The 18,794-nt window shown below is 42.5% G+C and overlaps 2 protein-coding genes across 3 annotated transcripts in view; one reads left to right on the forward strand and one right to left on the reverse strand.

The window, feature by feature from the left end:
- Positions 1–7,519, reverse strand: part of LOC119436437 (endophilin-B1-like) — a 62,167-nt gene extending 54,648 nt beyond the window's left edge. Inside the window, exons 1-3 of one of the 2 annotated variants that reach the window (XM_037703283.2) lie at positions 7,235–7,519; positions 6,122–6,263; positions 3,313–3,438 (exon numbers count right to left, since the gene is read on the reverse strand). In XM_037703283.2, the coding sequence (XP_037559211.1) occupies positions 3,313–3,438; positions 6,122–6,263; positions 7,235–7,306 (340 nt within the window). In that variant the 5' untranslated portion in view covers positions 7,307–7,519. The remainder of the gene's footprint in view (positions 1–3,312; positions 3,439–6,121; positions 6,264–7,234) is intronic. The other variant, XM_037703282.2, reaches the window with a different exon arrangement.
- Positions 7,520–7,812: 293 nt separating this feature from the next.
- On the forward strand, positions 7,813–9,166 carry LOC119436438 (uncharacterized). Its single transcript, XM_037703284.2, has one exon. The coding sequence runs from the start codon at positions 8,136–8,138 to the stop codon at positions 9,144–9,146; it is 1,011 nt and encodes a 336-aa protein (XP_037559212.1). The 5' UTR covers positions 7,813–8,135; the 3' UTR covers positions 9,147–9,166.
- The last annotated feature ends 9,628 nt before the right edge of the window (positions 9,167–18,794 follow it).

Genomic DNA, 18,794 nt, shown 5'->3' on the forward strand with positions numbered 1-18,794 from the left:
CCTGATCACTTGCAACAGAAATGCTCAAAAAACCAAGTAATGACAGCTCTAAGCACATTGTCAAGGAGGCTACAACGCAGTCACTTCCGACCGCTGCCATTAGGTATGACAGGTACAATCACTGGCAGGAGCACGTGCACATATCAAATGCACAGCGTTTCTGCCGTGAGGGATGCGCAGGGAAAATCCAAATTCGCTGCCGAAAATGCCACGTGTTTTTATGATTGTCGGCTCAGAATGATTGCTTTCATTTTTACCACACAAAGTAGATTACAAATGTTTAGATAATCAATGAAGAGTCACAGGAAAAATGTTTTGCCCCACTTACCTAGCTAAGCGAACTAGAAAGTGCAGTGCAACCTTTTTTCCGGATTAAGGATTAGGTCGACCACGGAAAACTATGAAAAAATACAATTTATTTTTCCATCTTTTAATGACTCATTTATTGAAACATGGAGTGCCGAAAATGATGTTAAAATAATTTTTTTCATTGCCAGATTTAATTCACGCCTGAACGGGATATTCACTCTATGGCCGACGTCTTGTGATGGCAATGACGCTGCGTTCGACAGCTCTGACAGTAAGCTGTTGCGAATGCCGTGCACACTGTTTTGGTTTTGCATCCGACTGTAATGCACAGGCAATTTTCAGACCCATTTTTTTCAGAAAAATTGGAGCGCATTACATTCATGTAACTACGGCATGTCTCTAATGACAACTTCCCTTTGCTTCACAACTACAATGCATCCAAAAGTCCTTGGCTGATTCTTCTGATAAAGGAAATGATCAGGCTTCGTGCAGTCATCTGTACATTTTATTAATAGAGAGTTTTAGAATAGGGGCCCCAAACGTTTTGGGGCCCCAAAGAAATAGCGTCGACACCACTGCGCATGCGCGAGACGCTAACTGCGTTTGGGTTTTGCGTTGGGCACGCTATTTCGCCGATTTAGTGGGAGCCCCAAAAGCAGCCCCAAAAGTTTTGCTTCAACAAACATGGCGGCACCCATCGAAGCGGCGGCTCTCCGAGTACCAAACTCTGCTTGATTCGTGGTAACGCGTGAAGTTAGTAAGCTAGGAGAAGTGACTGCGGTTATCGCTTTCTCTCAACTAACGTGTGTAATGAAGATTGATTCATTAGACGCCGCTGGTTCTGAATTCGATTGTCGATTTCATGGCTCGTAGGCCTAACGTGGATTAGCTTGGCTGGTGAAGGCACGTCAAGTTGGTTACTCAAAATTAGGCGCAATAAATCGCTTGCTGCTAATAGAATAACACCTTAATTGCAATTAAACGCAAAACCACGAAAGTCAAAATTACTCTTCCTATCATAAAATGGTATAGTTTATTTTAATATTTATAATAGCTTTTCTTTGACACCAGTAGTGGCGCTGCAAGCGCAAGACGGTATTCGCAAACGCAAAGCCTTATTCTAAAACTCATCGCTCTTGCATGCCCCAACGCTAACACCCGCAAAGCTCTTTGGGGCCCCAAACTTTTGGGGGCCCTATTCAATGTAATGAAAGTTATTGCCTATGCTGAGCATGCTGTGTGTGATTGTCGCATTCTTTATCCGTCTTATAAATTCCAACTTGCTTGCCACTTATAGTACTTAAAGTAGAACAAAGAAGTTCAATGCTTTGCTAAGGCATCTGTCTCAAAGGAAAAGTTAGGCCATTTGTACATAATCACACTGATTCACAAACTGACATTAGTTATTGGTCAGTGTGATACATAAAAAAATATTGTCATTTGCATGCAATGGCACTATTATGTCAAAGAATAAAAGCCGCCAAAAAGTTCACAATGTACGTAAAATGCATTTTTAACTGTGCGTGCTTTTTAAAGCTAACATTTATGGCTTCATGGCAATTACCCTTATATTATGATAATGCAAATCAAATTAATTTTATACCATGTTAATGTAAATAATCAAGTAGCATTTAAAGACACAAACTCGCAAGGCTCGAGCCAGGTATGAATTCATTAAGTTGTCAATGAACAAGATTGCGAACATCGGAATTGTGATGAGAGTGCACAAATCTTGGCTTTCACTGACAACATAAAACACATAGCAGCTTTGGGTTCCAAAAATAAAAAAAACATCGCATATCCACGGGGTGAATGATGATGAGTGGGCGAAGCTCCGGAGAGAATCATCGGTAAACCGTGAATCTTCCGTGTAATTCGCCCAGTCTCGCCACACTAAATCGAACGATTGACTTCCGCCAATGACATGCGCCATATGTGACGTCATTCCTATTTTATAACAGCGCACTTCATTATAATTGCACCATCTCCCGCTTAAGGGGACGCTAGCACAAACGCGTTAGAAACGTGCAGTACTCTAAGGGGAAGAGGCCACAGCGTCTTACGCAGCCGTTTACACATGCCGGAACGTGCACCGCGTTTGCCGACGCCATCAGCGTTTATGAATACGGGGGTAAGGCGGAGAGGCCACAGCGTCTTACACCAGCTTCTTGCACGGGCCGTAACGCGCTAGCACAAACGCGTTAGAAACGCGCAGTCTTTCGTTAATGTTGGGTATTTATTGCCATCGTGGTGCGTCTGTCCATGTGCGCTTCGTGGCGTAGTGGTTAGCGCCACGCGCTCAGAAGCGAGGGGTCCCTGGTTCGATTCCGCTACGGCCACAACTCTCGGAATTTTTTTTTCTCATAAAAGTAGACGTGGCTACCTACTACGACGACTACTACTACTACTACAGAGGAGGGACAGACCCACACCCTAAGGAGCTTCGCCCCTAAAAATAATATTTTAAACACTGAAGCATTATATTTTGTATATTGTACACATTTTTATTTTCTCTGTTTGCTCATACACATTAAGATATGCATAAGGTTCTGAAACACATCGAAATGTATACTTGAACTCATTAAATTATGTATGCATTCCATCCAGTGAAAATCCCTCTGTAGCAGTTTACTCTGATGGAATGGTAAAGGAAAAGAAGGCACTGTTGGTAGATGAGCGAGAAACTTTAATGAAATCAACATATTGCCGCATAAAGCTGGGATCATGTTTCATTAGCATCAGCTTTTATCATGCAAGCCAGTTCTCCAGTCTATCTCCTTCAGTAGTCTTTGCTAAAGGAGGGCGATTCAAATCATTGTAACATACCTCTCCCTCTAAAGAAAAAGACAGCATAGAAACACAAAAAAGGTACAACCGATCGCACGAAAAAAAGAAAAGGCCTGTCAGCCATTGCCAGCAATAGCCGACTGACTTTCACTTTCTTGCAATAGGCTGTACACAGTAAAAAAAAAAAAAAAAGGAAAAAAAAAAAGTCATTTGTACCGTAAGAGGTGCCAGGACCAAAGTCGGTTCCAGCGTCTATCATGTCTTGGCCCAGTAGTTCTGTATTATTTAGCCTGTCTCGCTTCTTGTCAAGTTTTTCAAAGAGATAATCTTCTACCCGCACATCTGCAGTATGAAAGAAGAAAAGGTTAATGACGCTATTAGGCACTCTTTGTGACCACATGCCAGGTCTGCACTTGACAATGTTTACATTATAATGGTATACATGATTAATGGCAGACATTCAGGATTTCATAAAAGCAATATTTTGCAGCCCATTTCATTTCAGGATCCACAAAGTACGTTTCATTAAAGCGCGTCATATGCTACAGAGTGTGTCAACTGGAACATGCATTAAAGCACTAAAGCTGAAGTTCTAATGTCACATTTCACATCCCATGGCTGTTATATCATGACAAATATTTGTATTTCTGGTGCATTACATTCATATCATATAGCTAAATGGTGAGTATGGCTAGTATTTTACTATTCACATACACTTCTGATAACTGTTGCTATTTGCTATTGATATACTCATGAAAAATTTTCTGTGGCAATGAAGGGAATGCTACAGGGAAGTCAAGTTTTACAATCGGAGGTCTATTTTTGTCTTATTTTGCTGTTTTAGGATGTTTGCGTTTTTTTTTTTTTTTTTTTTTTTGCAAAGCTTTAACTAATCCGGTGGAGAATGTAGGACTTTTTTCAGGAGTACTTATGTGCGCTTTCGTGCTGTAGCTTTCCCTTCATTGCCACAGAGAGTTGTTCATGAGCATAACAGCAACAAATAGGAACACAGCAACCAATTGTCAATTTACTCCTCCGAAAACCAATCAAGTTAATGTAAATTAGGTACGAAACAAATTCCCAACATCTCATTTTCTTTTTCTAAAAAAATTGCAGTGCACCAACCAGGTCACTCAGCCACTGTCACCACCAAACAATAATTTTTTTTTCTTTAGTTTATGGCAGTGTCTACAATTTTATGTCCCCTATGGTAAGCTAGTTTTGAACTTTGGAACATTTTTTTTGTTGCATCAATATTTACATTCTTTGCCTTCAGCCTATGCATTGTTGGGTTGTGTTTCTGCAGAGCGCAACGCCTCAGGCAGTGCAGGGCATGCATTCTATCTGCTGCCTTAGTCAATCAACGTCCTGCGACAGCGATTTTCCTGAAAGCGATCAGTCCAGAATATGGTCCAAGGCTGGTTGATAAATTTCGAAGGCAAAAGAGTCAGAACCGTTTCCTGTTCAGTGAATTTACTGTTCTGCCTTGGTTATGTATTATGGTTGTCCTCTCTTTCCGCCATCATTGTGCCTCAAAAGGCACTGGATACACTTATGTAAATGTATGTAAATAACTGTTGGTTGGCATCCACACAATGGAATAGTCTGATATATTATTAGAATACTGAGCTCCCACATTAAAACACACACACTGAGCATATTGTTAAAGGTCATGCGACCAACAAAGTATTCATGTGCATGACACAGTTCCCTGCACAATGCAAGGCTAGATGAACAAGCACCAGCTTGAAATAACTGTTACTTTTGTTCCTGTCACTGAAGCGTCTGTCTGCTGCCTAAAATGCAAAAACTGGTACAAATACTAAGCTCATAGATAATATGCACAATTGTACACACATTGAGGAGAAAAAAATGCACTGCACAATTGCAACACCCAGAAGCTTTCTGCTTATTCTGTTATAGATGCAGTTGAACAGTATGCATGAACAAAAATACACATGCAAAAATAAAAAAATAACAACAAAAGAGGAGACTGCCTACAAAGATGAATGAAAAGAAAAATTCAGCATATGAACCACTATGGACCCCCTGCAAAATCTTCAACAACTTAGCCTCCCTGCACAGCAGAAATTCCTTCTGTGGCTGCCACAGTGAAGGAATTGAGGCCGAAATTTTATGCAACATTGTCTCCTTTATATACGAGGCAGATGGACGCGTGATCATTGCGGACATCTGCAACAGAGTGGGTTGCCACAGCTGCTTTTTATATGCATCTGAGTACTACTGGCAAGAAGGTGCACCCCCTTATGGAAAGGTAGAGATGTCTGCAGCAAAGGGCTATGCATTACAAGACTCCATGCTGCACGTAGAATCCATGACAGCATGGATTTTGACGGTGTTTACTCAGACCTCGTTAATTGTTTATAGGTACGAAGGTCTCCATTTATTCTAAAGAAACCAAAGAATCAACCTAGCAAGTTTCTTTTAAATTTTTCTGTGTAAAAATAGCCTAAATACAAGAAAATACTTTGAAATATGTTTGTGCCACTCACCTGATGGCACCGAGGTTTCAGCATAAAGTAAGTTTGGCCTTCATTTTCTAGAAATACATCCTAAAAAAAGTTCACACCCTTTGGGGCATATCTTGTCCTCAAAGAATAATTGTCACCTGTCGTGCTTTCGTTTTCTTACTTGAAAACTCTGCACTCGCTACCTTCCTGTCAAGAATGCCATGTCACGCTGATAACACACATGCTGTTCGTGACCTGGAAGTACCAGGTGTGCAGCAATAAAAAAGGAAAGGAACGCAAGGTAGATTATTATTGTTTGGGGACAAGATAAGCCCCAAAGGGTGAAAACTTTTCTTTGAGTGTATGTAGACAACCTTCTGCAAAATGAATGAGAAGCTGAATTTGCAAGCATAATTTACCAGTCTAAATTGACTTATGTGTTGCTCTTTAGTGTCTCTTTAGTGGGTCTCTATGAAAATGGAAGTGGTTGCACTTCTGTTTTAACATGAAGGGCACCTCATTGATGTAATTCCTAAACAGGAAGTTCAGCTTACTCGGATTGGGTTGAAGGACTGCTTCCGTTTTACCAACCAGCCTTTCAGTCCAATACTTGGTTCTGTCAGAACGTTGAGCCAACGTCTCAAAGTGTGCATCAAGTTCAGTTTTGTCTGATGTTCCCAGCCGTTCCTCGGTGTACTGTTGGGAGAAAAAGACTTATAAACCTCATTGATATATTCAGGTTTCATTCTTCACAGCTTCTGCGAGACACCTCCAACGTTATCTTCACAGTTAATCTGTTTGGTCGGATGAATGGAAAATGTACCAGCCAGCACAGCGATCAGAAAAATGATGCACAATTTTGTACTCAGTTATAAACAATGCAGATAAAGAGTAACTGTAGTTCTTGATGAGTCAAATTTTTAATGGCCAGTCACTTTCAGAGGTAACAGACCACCAGTAAAAGATAAGTAGCGAGTGGCTGAAGTGATGCTTCAGGGGCCGTATTCTGAAACGTTCGCCCTAGGCGAAATTTCTTTTTTCGCTTTCAGGCGTGCGCGCTGATTGGCTGGTTGAGCAAAATTGAATGACGTCGGGCTCAACCACCCAATCAGCTCATCCAATTTTGCTAAAACAGTCAATCAGCGCACGCCTGAAAGCGAAAAAAGAAATTTCGCCTAGGTGAACGTTTCAGAATACGGCCCCAGTGCTCATACCAACATGCGACAGCTTTCAATGCCACAATTTGTGAAGCCTTAGAGCACATTCGGCCCTGCTATACAAATGGCACGTTCAATACATACGGGGGGATGAAAAAAAAAAAAAAAACACGAAAAAAGAAAGTTGAACTCGTCTAAAGCCCCTGTGCCTGCTGCGATAAGACATAAGCGGTCGTGCGCAGGGCATCGTTATTTTTCCCAGACAAGACGAATAGCGCGTAAACAGCTCGTTTAGCAACGTGCTCTTTTTTTTTTCTTTTAATTAAAGCAGATGTAATGCGTGGTGCTCACAATAAATGTTACTGGTGCTCACGATCATGCGGCGAACTCGGCGTTCGAAAGTACCCGTCATGTCGAACAGTAACGATAAAGCGTGCAAAACAAACCGATAAGGCGTGCAAAATGAGACCACAGCGCACGTAAAATAGTGCATAATGCTGTTACTGTCACCTGAACGGCTCTGGTGAACACAGTTGCAGCTTCTGCCGCAAGACCTTTGAAAGACTTGACGCTAAAGTCCATCGCTCTGATGTTTCAGAACATGCGTAAACACCAGCTGAATCACGCTCAAGGAGTCGCTGCAAGGACCTTGGCCGATTCCCTCCAAAGTCAGGTCTCTTCAGAAGATTTCTTTAAAGTTAGGTCAAAAGCAAATTCAGTCTGAAACAAGAAGTGACAATAATAAAAAAATTAACCAGGGCCCCACAGAGGTTCACTGCCGGGTGGCTTTAGGGTGGCTTTGGATGTCACCCCCTCTACAGACAGCCACCCGCAACAGCAAGTGCGGTCGGTGCGATCCAACGTCTCGCTCTCGCGCACCGGGTGTTCTAAGATGCGCTTTTGCTACTTTGTTATGCTGATCATTTGAACTTTTATTGGTTATTCTGTAATCTTCGAATTAGTACAAAAAATGTTCCAGCGTGCTAATCTGAGTGTTTGGCAGCTGACAGGGAAGATTGAATGGGCAACACGAAGTTACTACGCAACTGACGCAACGAGCCACATGATCATCCACATGATCCTAGAAATCCTAGAAGTTGGTGTTGCGCTGTTTTACTTGTCATGTGTAGTCAGTAGTTGTCATTCGTAGTTGACCAGTTCACCGTGAAATCAGTAAAACTACTGAAGTGGAAGCACGTGCGTGGTTCTCGTTCCCTTGAATGTCGTGACTGTAACGTTGAAGAAAACCCCACGCAAGCGCTTGACGACTTCAAAGCGTACTATGTGAAACGTGTCAAAAATGCGTTTCTGAAGTTTTCATGAGGTCTTCGGCACTGCCATCGTATCATCACCGTGTTTGCATTACTGTGCAAAGAGTGGCCTTTGAGTGACTAGCGTCTGAAGCAGTGCAATGAGTGATAAAGACACTCATTTTGAAGAATGGGAAGCGCCGGACAAGTCATTCCGCAAAATAATTGTAAAGGCCGGGCGTGTTGGAAAGAGGCCTTTGCACGAGTCGTCTTGCCGGTGTAATGTTTTATCGGACGAGGAGGGAATTGTTGGTCTTGGAAGTGGAATTCGAACTAAAACCTTAGTTATCGGGGATGTTTCGAGCGAAGTGGAACTGGTCCTTGAAAAATGCTTGATGACAATGAACACAGAAGAGATTTGCGATTTATTATTTACTCTTCCGTTGAGTATTACAGTGCCGTACATACCAAAAGCTGCCTACCTCCATTGCGGCAACCAGCCAGCGACGGACCTCGGCAACGTCTCACGGGCACAAGGGGACGCTTTGAAAGACATTAATAAGGAAGCTGGCGATGTGTCACATTACAGTGGAGTACCACCTGGGAAGCCTGATGTGACCCCTAAGAGCTACAGAGTTCGAATAGAACTGGAAACGTTTAGTAATGTTCCCCATGTCTGCGATATGACTGGTGCAGACAAGTGGCGACACGCATGTGAACACAGGGATAAGGGCAGTCAGTTATTTTCTGCAAAGCATTACAGGTGGGCCTTCAGACACTTTAGCTGGTCATACAAGTATGTAGTTTCATTGGAGCATGATAATGTGCCTGATGATATGGCCCCACAGCTAGAACTAGACATCCAAGGCTTGAAACTGAAGTGTCTTCTGAACCTTGCAGCCTGTCAACTACATAATTATTCCTATGATCGTGCTGTTGAGAATTGCACGCTTGCCCTGGAGATAGACCCAAACAATGTCAAAGCCTTATACAGACGGGGCACTGCACTAATCCAATTACAAGAGTACGAGCGAGCAAAATGTGACCTTGAGCAGGCGAAGCATTTGGACCCCAAGAATCTTGCTATTGATACAAAGTTGGAGATTGTAAAGGAGCGCACATGCAAGCTAAACAAATATTTTGCTGTAGCCATGAAGAAACTGTTTGAATAAAGCTGCTGAAATAAGTGTAATTCAGAAGTTTTTTTTAATCCTGCATACAGCTTATAATTGTGCATTCCAGTGGCTAAAAACTGTCAAGTTTGTTTTACATGGTGCCATTTTATTTGCAAATTTCCACCAGCAAATTGAAAGTGCAAATTCTGCACTTTTCTCCAAAATCGCTCATGCAGTGTGGACTAATAATGTGGATCGTTAGACAGATCACTGTGGCTGGCCTGCTCAGTTTTTGTTTTGACAGAGTAACGAATCCAAATACGAAAAATGTTTCCTGAAAAGTTTCTAATTTGTTTAACTTCATTTTTAACCGAAGCACACTGAATAAGCCTACGCCAAGAACAATGCAGTCTTCCAATAGGTGCTCACAAATGCAAAAATTACAGCTGCCATAGTTGGTGCATGTGAAACGAATGCGAAGTTCGCATTTGTGAAAAATTTAGTGTAAAATCGCAGCATGTGAAAAAGGCATTAGTGCTTAGTGGCTATGGTGCTGTGCTGCTGAGCATAAGGTCATGGGTTCGATTGCCATCTGTGACTTCACTTGTCACTCAGGTGTAATTAATGGCGCTGTTTCTTACCGTAGCAAGCATTAGTGCTTTGCACAGTCACTGTTTAATACGACGGCATGGAACAAAAGGCATACACCAATAAGCTGAGCAGGCAGAATGCTGCTGAGGAGCCATTGACATAACACTGGGGCAATTTTCAGGCAAAAGAGATTTCCTCGACTCTTTAGGATTAAGTTTCCGCTGTTCCATATACGAAGCAACATCGGGTGGAAGTTATGGCAGCTTTGGTGCATGTTTCGCTAACCAAAATTTGCAAATAGAACTTTGATCGAAGTATGTAATGAATGTGCATCAGGACAGTCAACTAAAGTTGCTATCCACATTTTATTTGTCCAACTGTTCTGTTTAAGAAATCTTTATTTAGCTGAAGTCCATTGTCATTGCTTTCTACCTGAATGATGTCTTTGCAGTTAAGCAGAGAAGAAAACTGAATACTGTGTTTTTTATTGAATTAGAAAGTGCTGGATTGGCTTTTATAATTTTCAGAATACTTCCTCTATTTTATCTCAGTATATTAGGAACATAATAATGTGGATCTAATAATCCATCCAGAGGTGGCTGTGGCAACCAGGATGAAACCCTTATGCTCAGTATGAGAAAACCATAGCCACTGAGCTACCTCGGTATACTAACTTTGCCATGGCCATAACACATTTCAGTGGTGCATTCAGATGTAAAAAATGTTTCATTTAATGAAAAATTTTTTATCACATATTGGGTCTTGCACACTTCATATTCCCTTGAGGCATCGTGCAAACAAAGGTATAGTGCCTCAAAAGCAAAATCACAAATTAATATAATGATGCTTAAAACATGTCAAACACATCTCAGACACTTCTGGTTGGGTTTTGCTGCAAAACTGATTAATAGTACATGAAAAGTGCTTTAGGAAAGGAAATGAAAGGTAGACATTTGGATATTTGCTCTCGGTGCCAATATATTGCCATGTAGCAGGTTCATTTCTTTCATTGGTTCTAACAGTGTTCAAGTGTTTTACATGGACACTACATGAACAGTTTACCAATCCTGGTGAACATTTTGGCCATTGAAAACTTATTGCAGTACATTCAGAATACATAATGTGCCCCAGGTTCTGTCACATAGGTGTGCTCAGGGAAGAGAATTGTTCTCACCCACAAGATTTATACATCTTTAAGCCCCATCTGCAGAAAACCACACAACAGAATTCTCCCTTGAATGTGTATGCAGGACAGGCCTTGCAGCATACATATGAAACATTCAATGCCTTCTTTAAAAATACACACACAGATACTGATACAACTTTACAGAATGTTTCTTGTCTTGCCAAGTTACTAGTGGATCCAGAGGGGAGGCCCTGGGATGCCCTTTCTCGAGACATTCGTGCACTTTAGTGTCGACAGTACTGAGCATGCCGTTACCCCCCTCTAGCCTGGATCTGCCCCTGTGCTAGATGATAGATGTCCATTTTTGCAATCTATAGTTCACTTCGCTTGGCTTTATTGAAAGGTGTTGGTGAACATGCTTGGAAATATTTTTTCTTGTGCGAGTGGACACGTGGGCAATATTTGATGGACCAATAACGGCTCCCATACGCACAACCATGGTTTTATAGGCCCTTCGTATTGGTGTGAAACAAACTTTTTGCAGATCAAAAGCGTCAAAAAAATTCTTATGCCAAATGCAGAAACTCGCGGTTAGTGTTCCCGCTAATTTTACAATCCTTGTGAGGATGTGGTTTTGCCTGAGAGAGTGCCCAGGTAGAGTGCAGACTGTAAGGCTTGTTCCCAAAGACTGACGCACCCAAATGCAGTTGCAATCTGTGCAGGGGCTACTGGTACTCAGCTTCAATTTCAATTTTATTGATAAGCAAATTAATACAGAAATCGTTATATACAGGAAGGGGTCCCAAAGTAGTAACTGCAGGCTTCTGAAAGGTAGTGCATGGCAATGCACCTTGGGGGAAGATTGCTCACATTTGCACAGAAGGAATGGGAAATGATTTGCCAGTGACAGTGGAGTGGGCTGCGAAATGAACAAGGATCTTTGCTTTGTAGAAAAAGCATAAATTTGACACATTCATAGCTGGAGCCATATTTATGTTCTACAAGCTCTCATTTTGTTAATAGAGCACTCGTTTTATGCAATCGTTTTGTGTCAGTGTTTGACTGACAGGTTGCCTTCTTTTCAAAGCACTGGGCCCTCAGTGATGGTCCTCTTCAGAAATGCTTGAAGCCATATACTATTGCATTACAGTGGAATGCAATAGAGCTAGGGTGCCTCGAGGCACCCTACGCGGAGGCACCCTACGCGGAGCTAAAGCCCTTTATATATAAAAAGTAGCGCCATCCACTTCCCTCCTCCTCCGTTCCACTATCGCGCTCGGCGCGAACAGCGCGATCGAGGCGCGATATCGACAGTGGCGCCGCCTGCGTCGGGCCTGCCGTGGCAGACGACAGCTAACGCGCTACCAGAGGAAATCCGAGGAAAACTTCGATCGCGCCCTGCGGAGACGTTTTTGGGGCGCGATTTTGCTTCGTCAGTCAGTAACTGGTCTTAATAATGCCGTTTTGGAAGTAGCAACGCGACGATACGAGACGGCGCAAATATCAAGTGTGCAGCAAGCGTTTGCGCACGCCGGATGGTAAACAAAAAAAGCCTTTTGCCCTCGCCTTGTCGGTTGCGGCAACTTAAGGCGCAGCAGCATGCCATCACAACGAAGTTCTTGTCCCTAACACGTTTGATCCGTTTGTGCGTACAGCACTTTCGTCGCACAGGCCCGAGAATGGCAGTCGGAGCGCGCTGGAAAGAAAAAAATATACAAAAGCGCGACGCGAACTTCCACGTGACACGGATTGGCCAATGGGGGAGCGGAGGAGGCTGGGGCGACAGGAGGCGGCTAAGGGAGGGCGAGGAGGAAGCGCCGGGGTGAGCGCGGTGGCGGCAAGATCTAAGAATGGCGCTACGTTTATAAATATAGGGGTTTTAACCCGACTGAACGTGCCGCGCTACCTTGCGCCGTGGATTACGTGCCGCGCTATCTTGCACCATGTGACTCCGGCAGCGAAACAGACAATCGCCCTGTGCCATCGGCACAGATAACGCAGTCGACGGAAGACGCGCCAACGGAGGCTCCCGCGCCTCGGCGTACGGCCGCGCGAATCAGCCGAGATCGTATCTCGGTGGACATAGCTCGCTGCGACTAGACAAAATGGCGCAAACACAAAGAACGCGGCCCGAAGCACAGCAGCCACTCCGTCCGGCTGATGGCACGCGGAAAAGCACAAAAGCAACAAAAGCGTCACCGCTTCAAACTCTTCGCGCCCAGTCGCGGCCTCCGTGCTGTCCGGCGCCGCGTCCGCGCCTCCGCACCAAAAGAGAAAGGGAGAAAGCACGTGACTGCGCGCTGTTCTCTTTCGCGGCCGTCGGTGGGGCGGCGTTTATTCGTATCAACCGACGCGAGTCGAAAATCGATTCGTAACAACCGTTCTCTAGCACGTTGCAAATGGGGCTCAGCCGGGACCACAGAAAAATTCGTATCATCCGGAAATTCGTATTAGCCGTGATCGTATCATCGAGATTCCACTGTAAATAATTTGTACAGTCATATATCGAACCCGCATATAACGCATTATTGTGCATAACGGACAACAGTGAAATCCCCTTCAAAATTTTTGTATTGTTTATTTTGTATATCGCATTACCTATATATCAAACTTTTTTGTGATCACCTTCAGATTCGATATATCTGGGGTTGGCTGTATAAGCATCATTGCAGTACAAATAAAGATATTTTTAGGCAAAACAATTACTCACATCAGCTGACAATAAAATTTATTATAATTATTTAACTGTACAAAATTCATTAGATAACATTTTAATTAATGACTTTAGTGTGCATGCTGCAATTACAGAATTAAAGCCACTAATTGAGCATACTAGTGTTCCTTATGTTGCTCCTGCGGTGGATAAGGAAGGCTATGTGGAAAAACAAGCATAATGCAAATGCACTTTCCCTACAAGCCACTCGTGAACTGGTGCCAGACCTGGAAAACCCCCTAAATGGTCATGCCTTGAGTAATGACTGGCTACAGTTCAATAATTGCCTCATGTGAAGTGAATTAAATACTTGTGAATTTCAGGCAGTGTTAGGTTTGGGCACCCTCTAAATTGAAAAACAAAGTTTTCTACAGCTATATAGTTGTTATAGGCAACTTTCCATCTGTATTACAACATTTTGTTTTCTTTTTGCTAGACACCATACATGCCCTTGAGCAAATAACAACAGTGTCACATCTTTATCGTTTCTTGAAAAGGAAGACTGTCATTCATCCAGAAGTAGCTCAAAGCTACAAAGGAAACCCACAGGGGGTTTCCTTTGTAGCTTTGTGGTATGCATAATTCTTATCCTTTTCATGAAGCTTCCTCTACCTAGCAGATTTCCACAGAAGCCTTTGAGTTTATTAATTCACTCTCACCAAGCCTCCTAGTTAGCTCAGTTGACAGAGCGACTGCCCTGGAAAGGAGTCGATGCCAGCCTTCCAGGTTCGATTCGTGGGACAGGTTGACTGTGAATGACCTATGACTGAATAAAAACAAGGGGGGCCAAGGGCCATAGCTTTGTTTGCCACAATTATATGAAGCCAAGGAAACCATAAGACAAATTATTTGTAGCTTAAATTGAAGTGTAGAAATGATAAGCTGAAGGAAAATTGAAGCGGCCGAAAAAAAAAAGCATGCCGCTGGTGGGCGCCGAACCCACAACCTCTGCATTACGCAAGCGTTCCACTACCAATTGTGCTACGGTAACAGCTGTTCCCACGTCCACATTCTTGTGCATTTGTGTATGCGTACAAGATCTAACCCAGGGAGTGTTGGCCAGCACCACTCATGGCCATCCTTTTGATTGATGTCATCACGTAATATGTCAACTTTTAGGTGCAAGCAACTAACCAATAAACACTCGTATGCTACCTGAAGGCATCACACTTGCCGGAGTCAAGGCCCTCGCTATGCAATAAATGAGAATAAGGTTAACCAAGGCACCCAATTCTTGTTGGTCACAACCTGACTCTTGATGCTTTAAATAGTTTTCCTTTATAAGGAACCAGCAGTGATGCGAAAGAAGTTGAACAAAACTGGTGGCAGAAAGTGAATTACGCATAGAGAAAAAAACTTGGAGGACACTTATGAATGCGATAGCATTATTGGGCCCCGTTCGCATTGCCTTCTCATTCGCTTGCCATGCTCTTGAGACACATAATGCAATTCTCATGACACAGCATTAGTTTATTTATCCACAGTATGACTTTCTTGTCATTGTTTGTTTTGACACGTGATATTCACATTTCTTGTCCTCCAAAATCGCATTTTTATGCAATACAAACACATCCAATTGTTCAAGTACAATGAACTATCACAATCGCCTCTAATTTCCCATTATTACCTCATTGATTCGAATCCATCATATACGTCTCAAGAGGGTGCACGCACTTTGGCGCTTTATGCCCTAGAGCTGACGTCATCACTCCTCCTAGCGGCCTTCACGAACAGTGAAAGCTTTCCGCTCCTGTCTCAATATCACGTGCACATGCGTTCCTTCCCTCACGGCATGGTTGAGGTGTCCACAGAGAAGCGAGATTTACTTCGCATTTGCTTTCCTCGAAACGGTAGCGGCAAACGCTACGCATTATTTTCACATTTCTGTTATTGCTTGGCACTTTTAATATTTCAGTAGGAGAAGATTTAACATAAAGGGCATGCACTGTCAATGTTTTGTTTGATGTCATTTGTTTGTGGGCTGTCATTCTCAAAATTCCAAGGAATAACTTTGTCAGGAATGCAAGACAAGGTATGAGTAACTTTAGTGATAGAACTTTAGTGCCATATAGAACGTATACGGCAATTTTCGCTCACGGGACGCCAACGCCAGCCACGGCACCGGACGCCGACACCGGATTGACGCTATCCATCGCTATTGACGCTATCCCTTCGCGCTGTCGCAATAAAAAACAACAAAACAGGCGGGAGCATCAAGTGACAACCTAGATGATTAATCATAAAAAAAATTGGTGGACTCCAGGCATATGTGGGAATCAGTGGATAAGTGAAGATTGCTTTGATGTTTACTGAAATGTCCTCAGTTCACTTCTTCACTTCTATGTAGTTCAATGCTTCTTGCTCAATGCATGCTCTGGTTCCATTTTGTTCACTGAAACTGTTTTACACTTAGCTGCTTCTGTTGCTGACTTCGTCACTCAAACCTACAATAAACTACCATGATGTTACTACGATTCAATGCACGATCTGCGCATTTGCCATGGTTCCCCAAGTGACTGCAGGGGAGAAAACGGCATCAGAGGAGGTGGCCTTGTGAAGGCTGGATGACTAACATCATGCTCCCACCTAGTATTCTCTTTCCTCCATGGAAATATAAGATATAAGAGAGGAAGGAGTGTTAAGCTCGTTAGGTTTAAAATTTCAGGAAAAAGGATGGCTGCAGTGGTACATAGGGTGTGACATCAGTGTAAACATTGTAACAATTTCACGTAAGCTGTATATTCATATATCGCATTTGTTTAGATGCTTTAACAGATGCAGTTTACAGAACTACAATATCTCTTTCTAGTGAAGAGTTATACAGATTTGTGAACTTTCTTCATTACCAATTTTCGGGAACTTTTCTAAAAAATTTCAAGCCTAAATAACAATTCTGTTACTTACAGCCACTACAATTTAACTTACCATTTCAAATGCACCAAACTTCATTCAAATCAGTCAAGCAGTTGTCTCATAAAAGCATTTCCGTGTTTTACATGTACTCAAATAGGAAAATTGAACACTGTTTTTTGCTGCGCATCTGCATGTACTCCGCGAATGTAAGCAACTGGAAGCTACGTAGCATAAGACAAACTGTACCAAATATATTATTCATATTTTTTCATTCCCCATTTATTTTATTTCAAGAAATAAAAAGCTTGCTTAGGAAACGAATTTCCATTTCTGCTTTTCCTAGTTTTCTGGTGTCCATGTTTGGTTTTCCTGGTCTTGTAAACTGCAAGCAAAATGTTGGCTCTACTTGGTGTAGTAGCACAAAAGCTGTTCCATACGTGCGAGCATGTGAGCACAGCTTTGTCTGTGCTGCCACAGAAAGTTGTCATCACGTATAGATTCCACGTTGACAGATGAGATTACATAATGCATAGGATAACAATAAAGACAATTGAGCGCATCGCATTTTTATAGCATTTAATTAACTGCTTGTCGAAACGTTCAATTTGCATAGATTTCACCATGTGCATTGTATCTACATAATCTTTTCATTTTCCAAGTTATTGAGCAAGACGGCAGCCACAGTCAGCAAAGGTTGCGAGGGTTCGCAAAGGAAGTTCACTTTAAAACTGGAAGATGAAACGTGTAGGCTTCACAACCAGCCTCAGCAGGTGTGCAGCTATGCAGCTATTGCCACATCACTTTCCTACTTAAGGCGAGATGCTACTCTGAATAACTTTTTCTTTAATATTTGTGACAGCTCAATGAAACTTTCACCATTTACAGAGTGTGAGCTCCTCTTTCAAAATATGCTTTTAGTTTTTTGATAGCTCATTTGGTTAATTTCTTGCACACCATACATTTTTGCACACCATGCATTTTTGTGCAAGCTTAGGCGAAACAGTAAGCACAAGAAAACATCAAAAATAGCTCATAGTACTCCCAATGAATAGAATTCAATAAAGCAAAAAAATATAGTGTAACATTTGTGTTTTAGTCTAGAGATAAATTCCAACGCTGTGTTTCAGTTTAACCATTCTCAACGAAGAAACTATTGAAATTATCTGACTGAATGCGTTTGTGGAAGGCTCTGAAAGTTGTTTCTTTGAATTCAGGACATTAATTAAAATTAAATTATGGGGTTTCACGTGCCAAAACCACGATCTGATTATGAGGCACACCGTAGTGGGGAACTCCGGAAATTTGGACCACCTGAGGTTCTTTAACCTGCACCTAAATCTAAGTACACGAGTGTTTTCGCACTTCGCCCTCATCGAAATGTGGCCGCCGTGGCCGGGATTCGATCCCGTGACCTCATGGTCAGCAGCCCAACACCATAACCACGGCAGGTGAATTCAGGACATGTTAAGGCACAAGCATGCCAAATTTTATTATGATCAGACTACATAAAGTGCACAAATTTTAGTGCACAACTCTAAAAATGCTACAAAATGAGGAACTGAGAAAAACATGTTTGAAAGTTTAAAGTTAAAAGTTGAAAGTCGCAATGTTAGAAAAACGCACGTTTTAAAAAATTTCTTGAGCTGCAGCAGCCCGGGTAACCATGGTTAATGGGAGAATGAGACTTGGCCGAGCTTCTCATGTGATCCACAATGGCGAGCGACCGTGCGCTGTGGGCCGCAAGACGCTAGAAGACGGCAGCCTGTTCACATGTGTTGGTACCTGGTGATGTGTTCAAAAAATAACTTTATGGCGCTAGCACCTAGCAACATTATGTTTCTCAAGGAGTACACCAGAAGTCGGCCTCAGGCAACTGGAAGTTGATGTGTCTCTGAAACTGTGAGAATAACAAAAACCCATCTAAGGTAATGGTTCAAGTTAAGAGTTGTATAGGATAGATATGATATTGGAGCATAAGCTTATTTAAGGAAAGGGTCAATTATTCGTCAGGTCTTTCTCATTATGATGATTAACTATCATCATCAGCAATGGCTCTAGCGTCGCCTTCTTCTACAGCTGGCTCGTTGGCACCCCTCGGCGCAACTGTAAGAACGCGCTTGTGCCAATGCTCACGCGCTCGTCGTCGTGGTCTTCTTCCACAGCTGGCTTCATTGCCTCTCATCATTCCAGCGTAGAATTTCACTTTTCTGTCATCATAATGGGGAGGCCACGTTTACAGGGGTACGAGCCATTGCTTAAGGGGGTATGAGCCATTCATTGTTCGTGTCCTAATGCATGCTCCACTTGCTTCTCTAGGTGTGATAGGAGAAGGACAAGTGTTAACCTAAGGTCTAGGGGCTAGCGCCATTAAAGACACTTAAAGGGAACATTAAGGTTGCCTAGGTTTTTTTTTTTTTCACTT

Source organism: Dermacentor silvarum, chromosome 1 (assembly GCF_013339745.2).
Source record: "Dermacentor silvarum isolate Dsil-2018 chromosome 1, BIME_Dsil_1.4, whole genome shotgun sequence".
NCBI lineage: Eukaryota > Metazoa > Arthropoda > Arachnida > Ixodida > Ixodidae > Dermacentor > Dermacentor silvarum.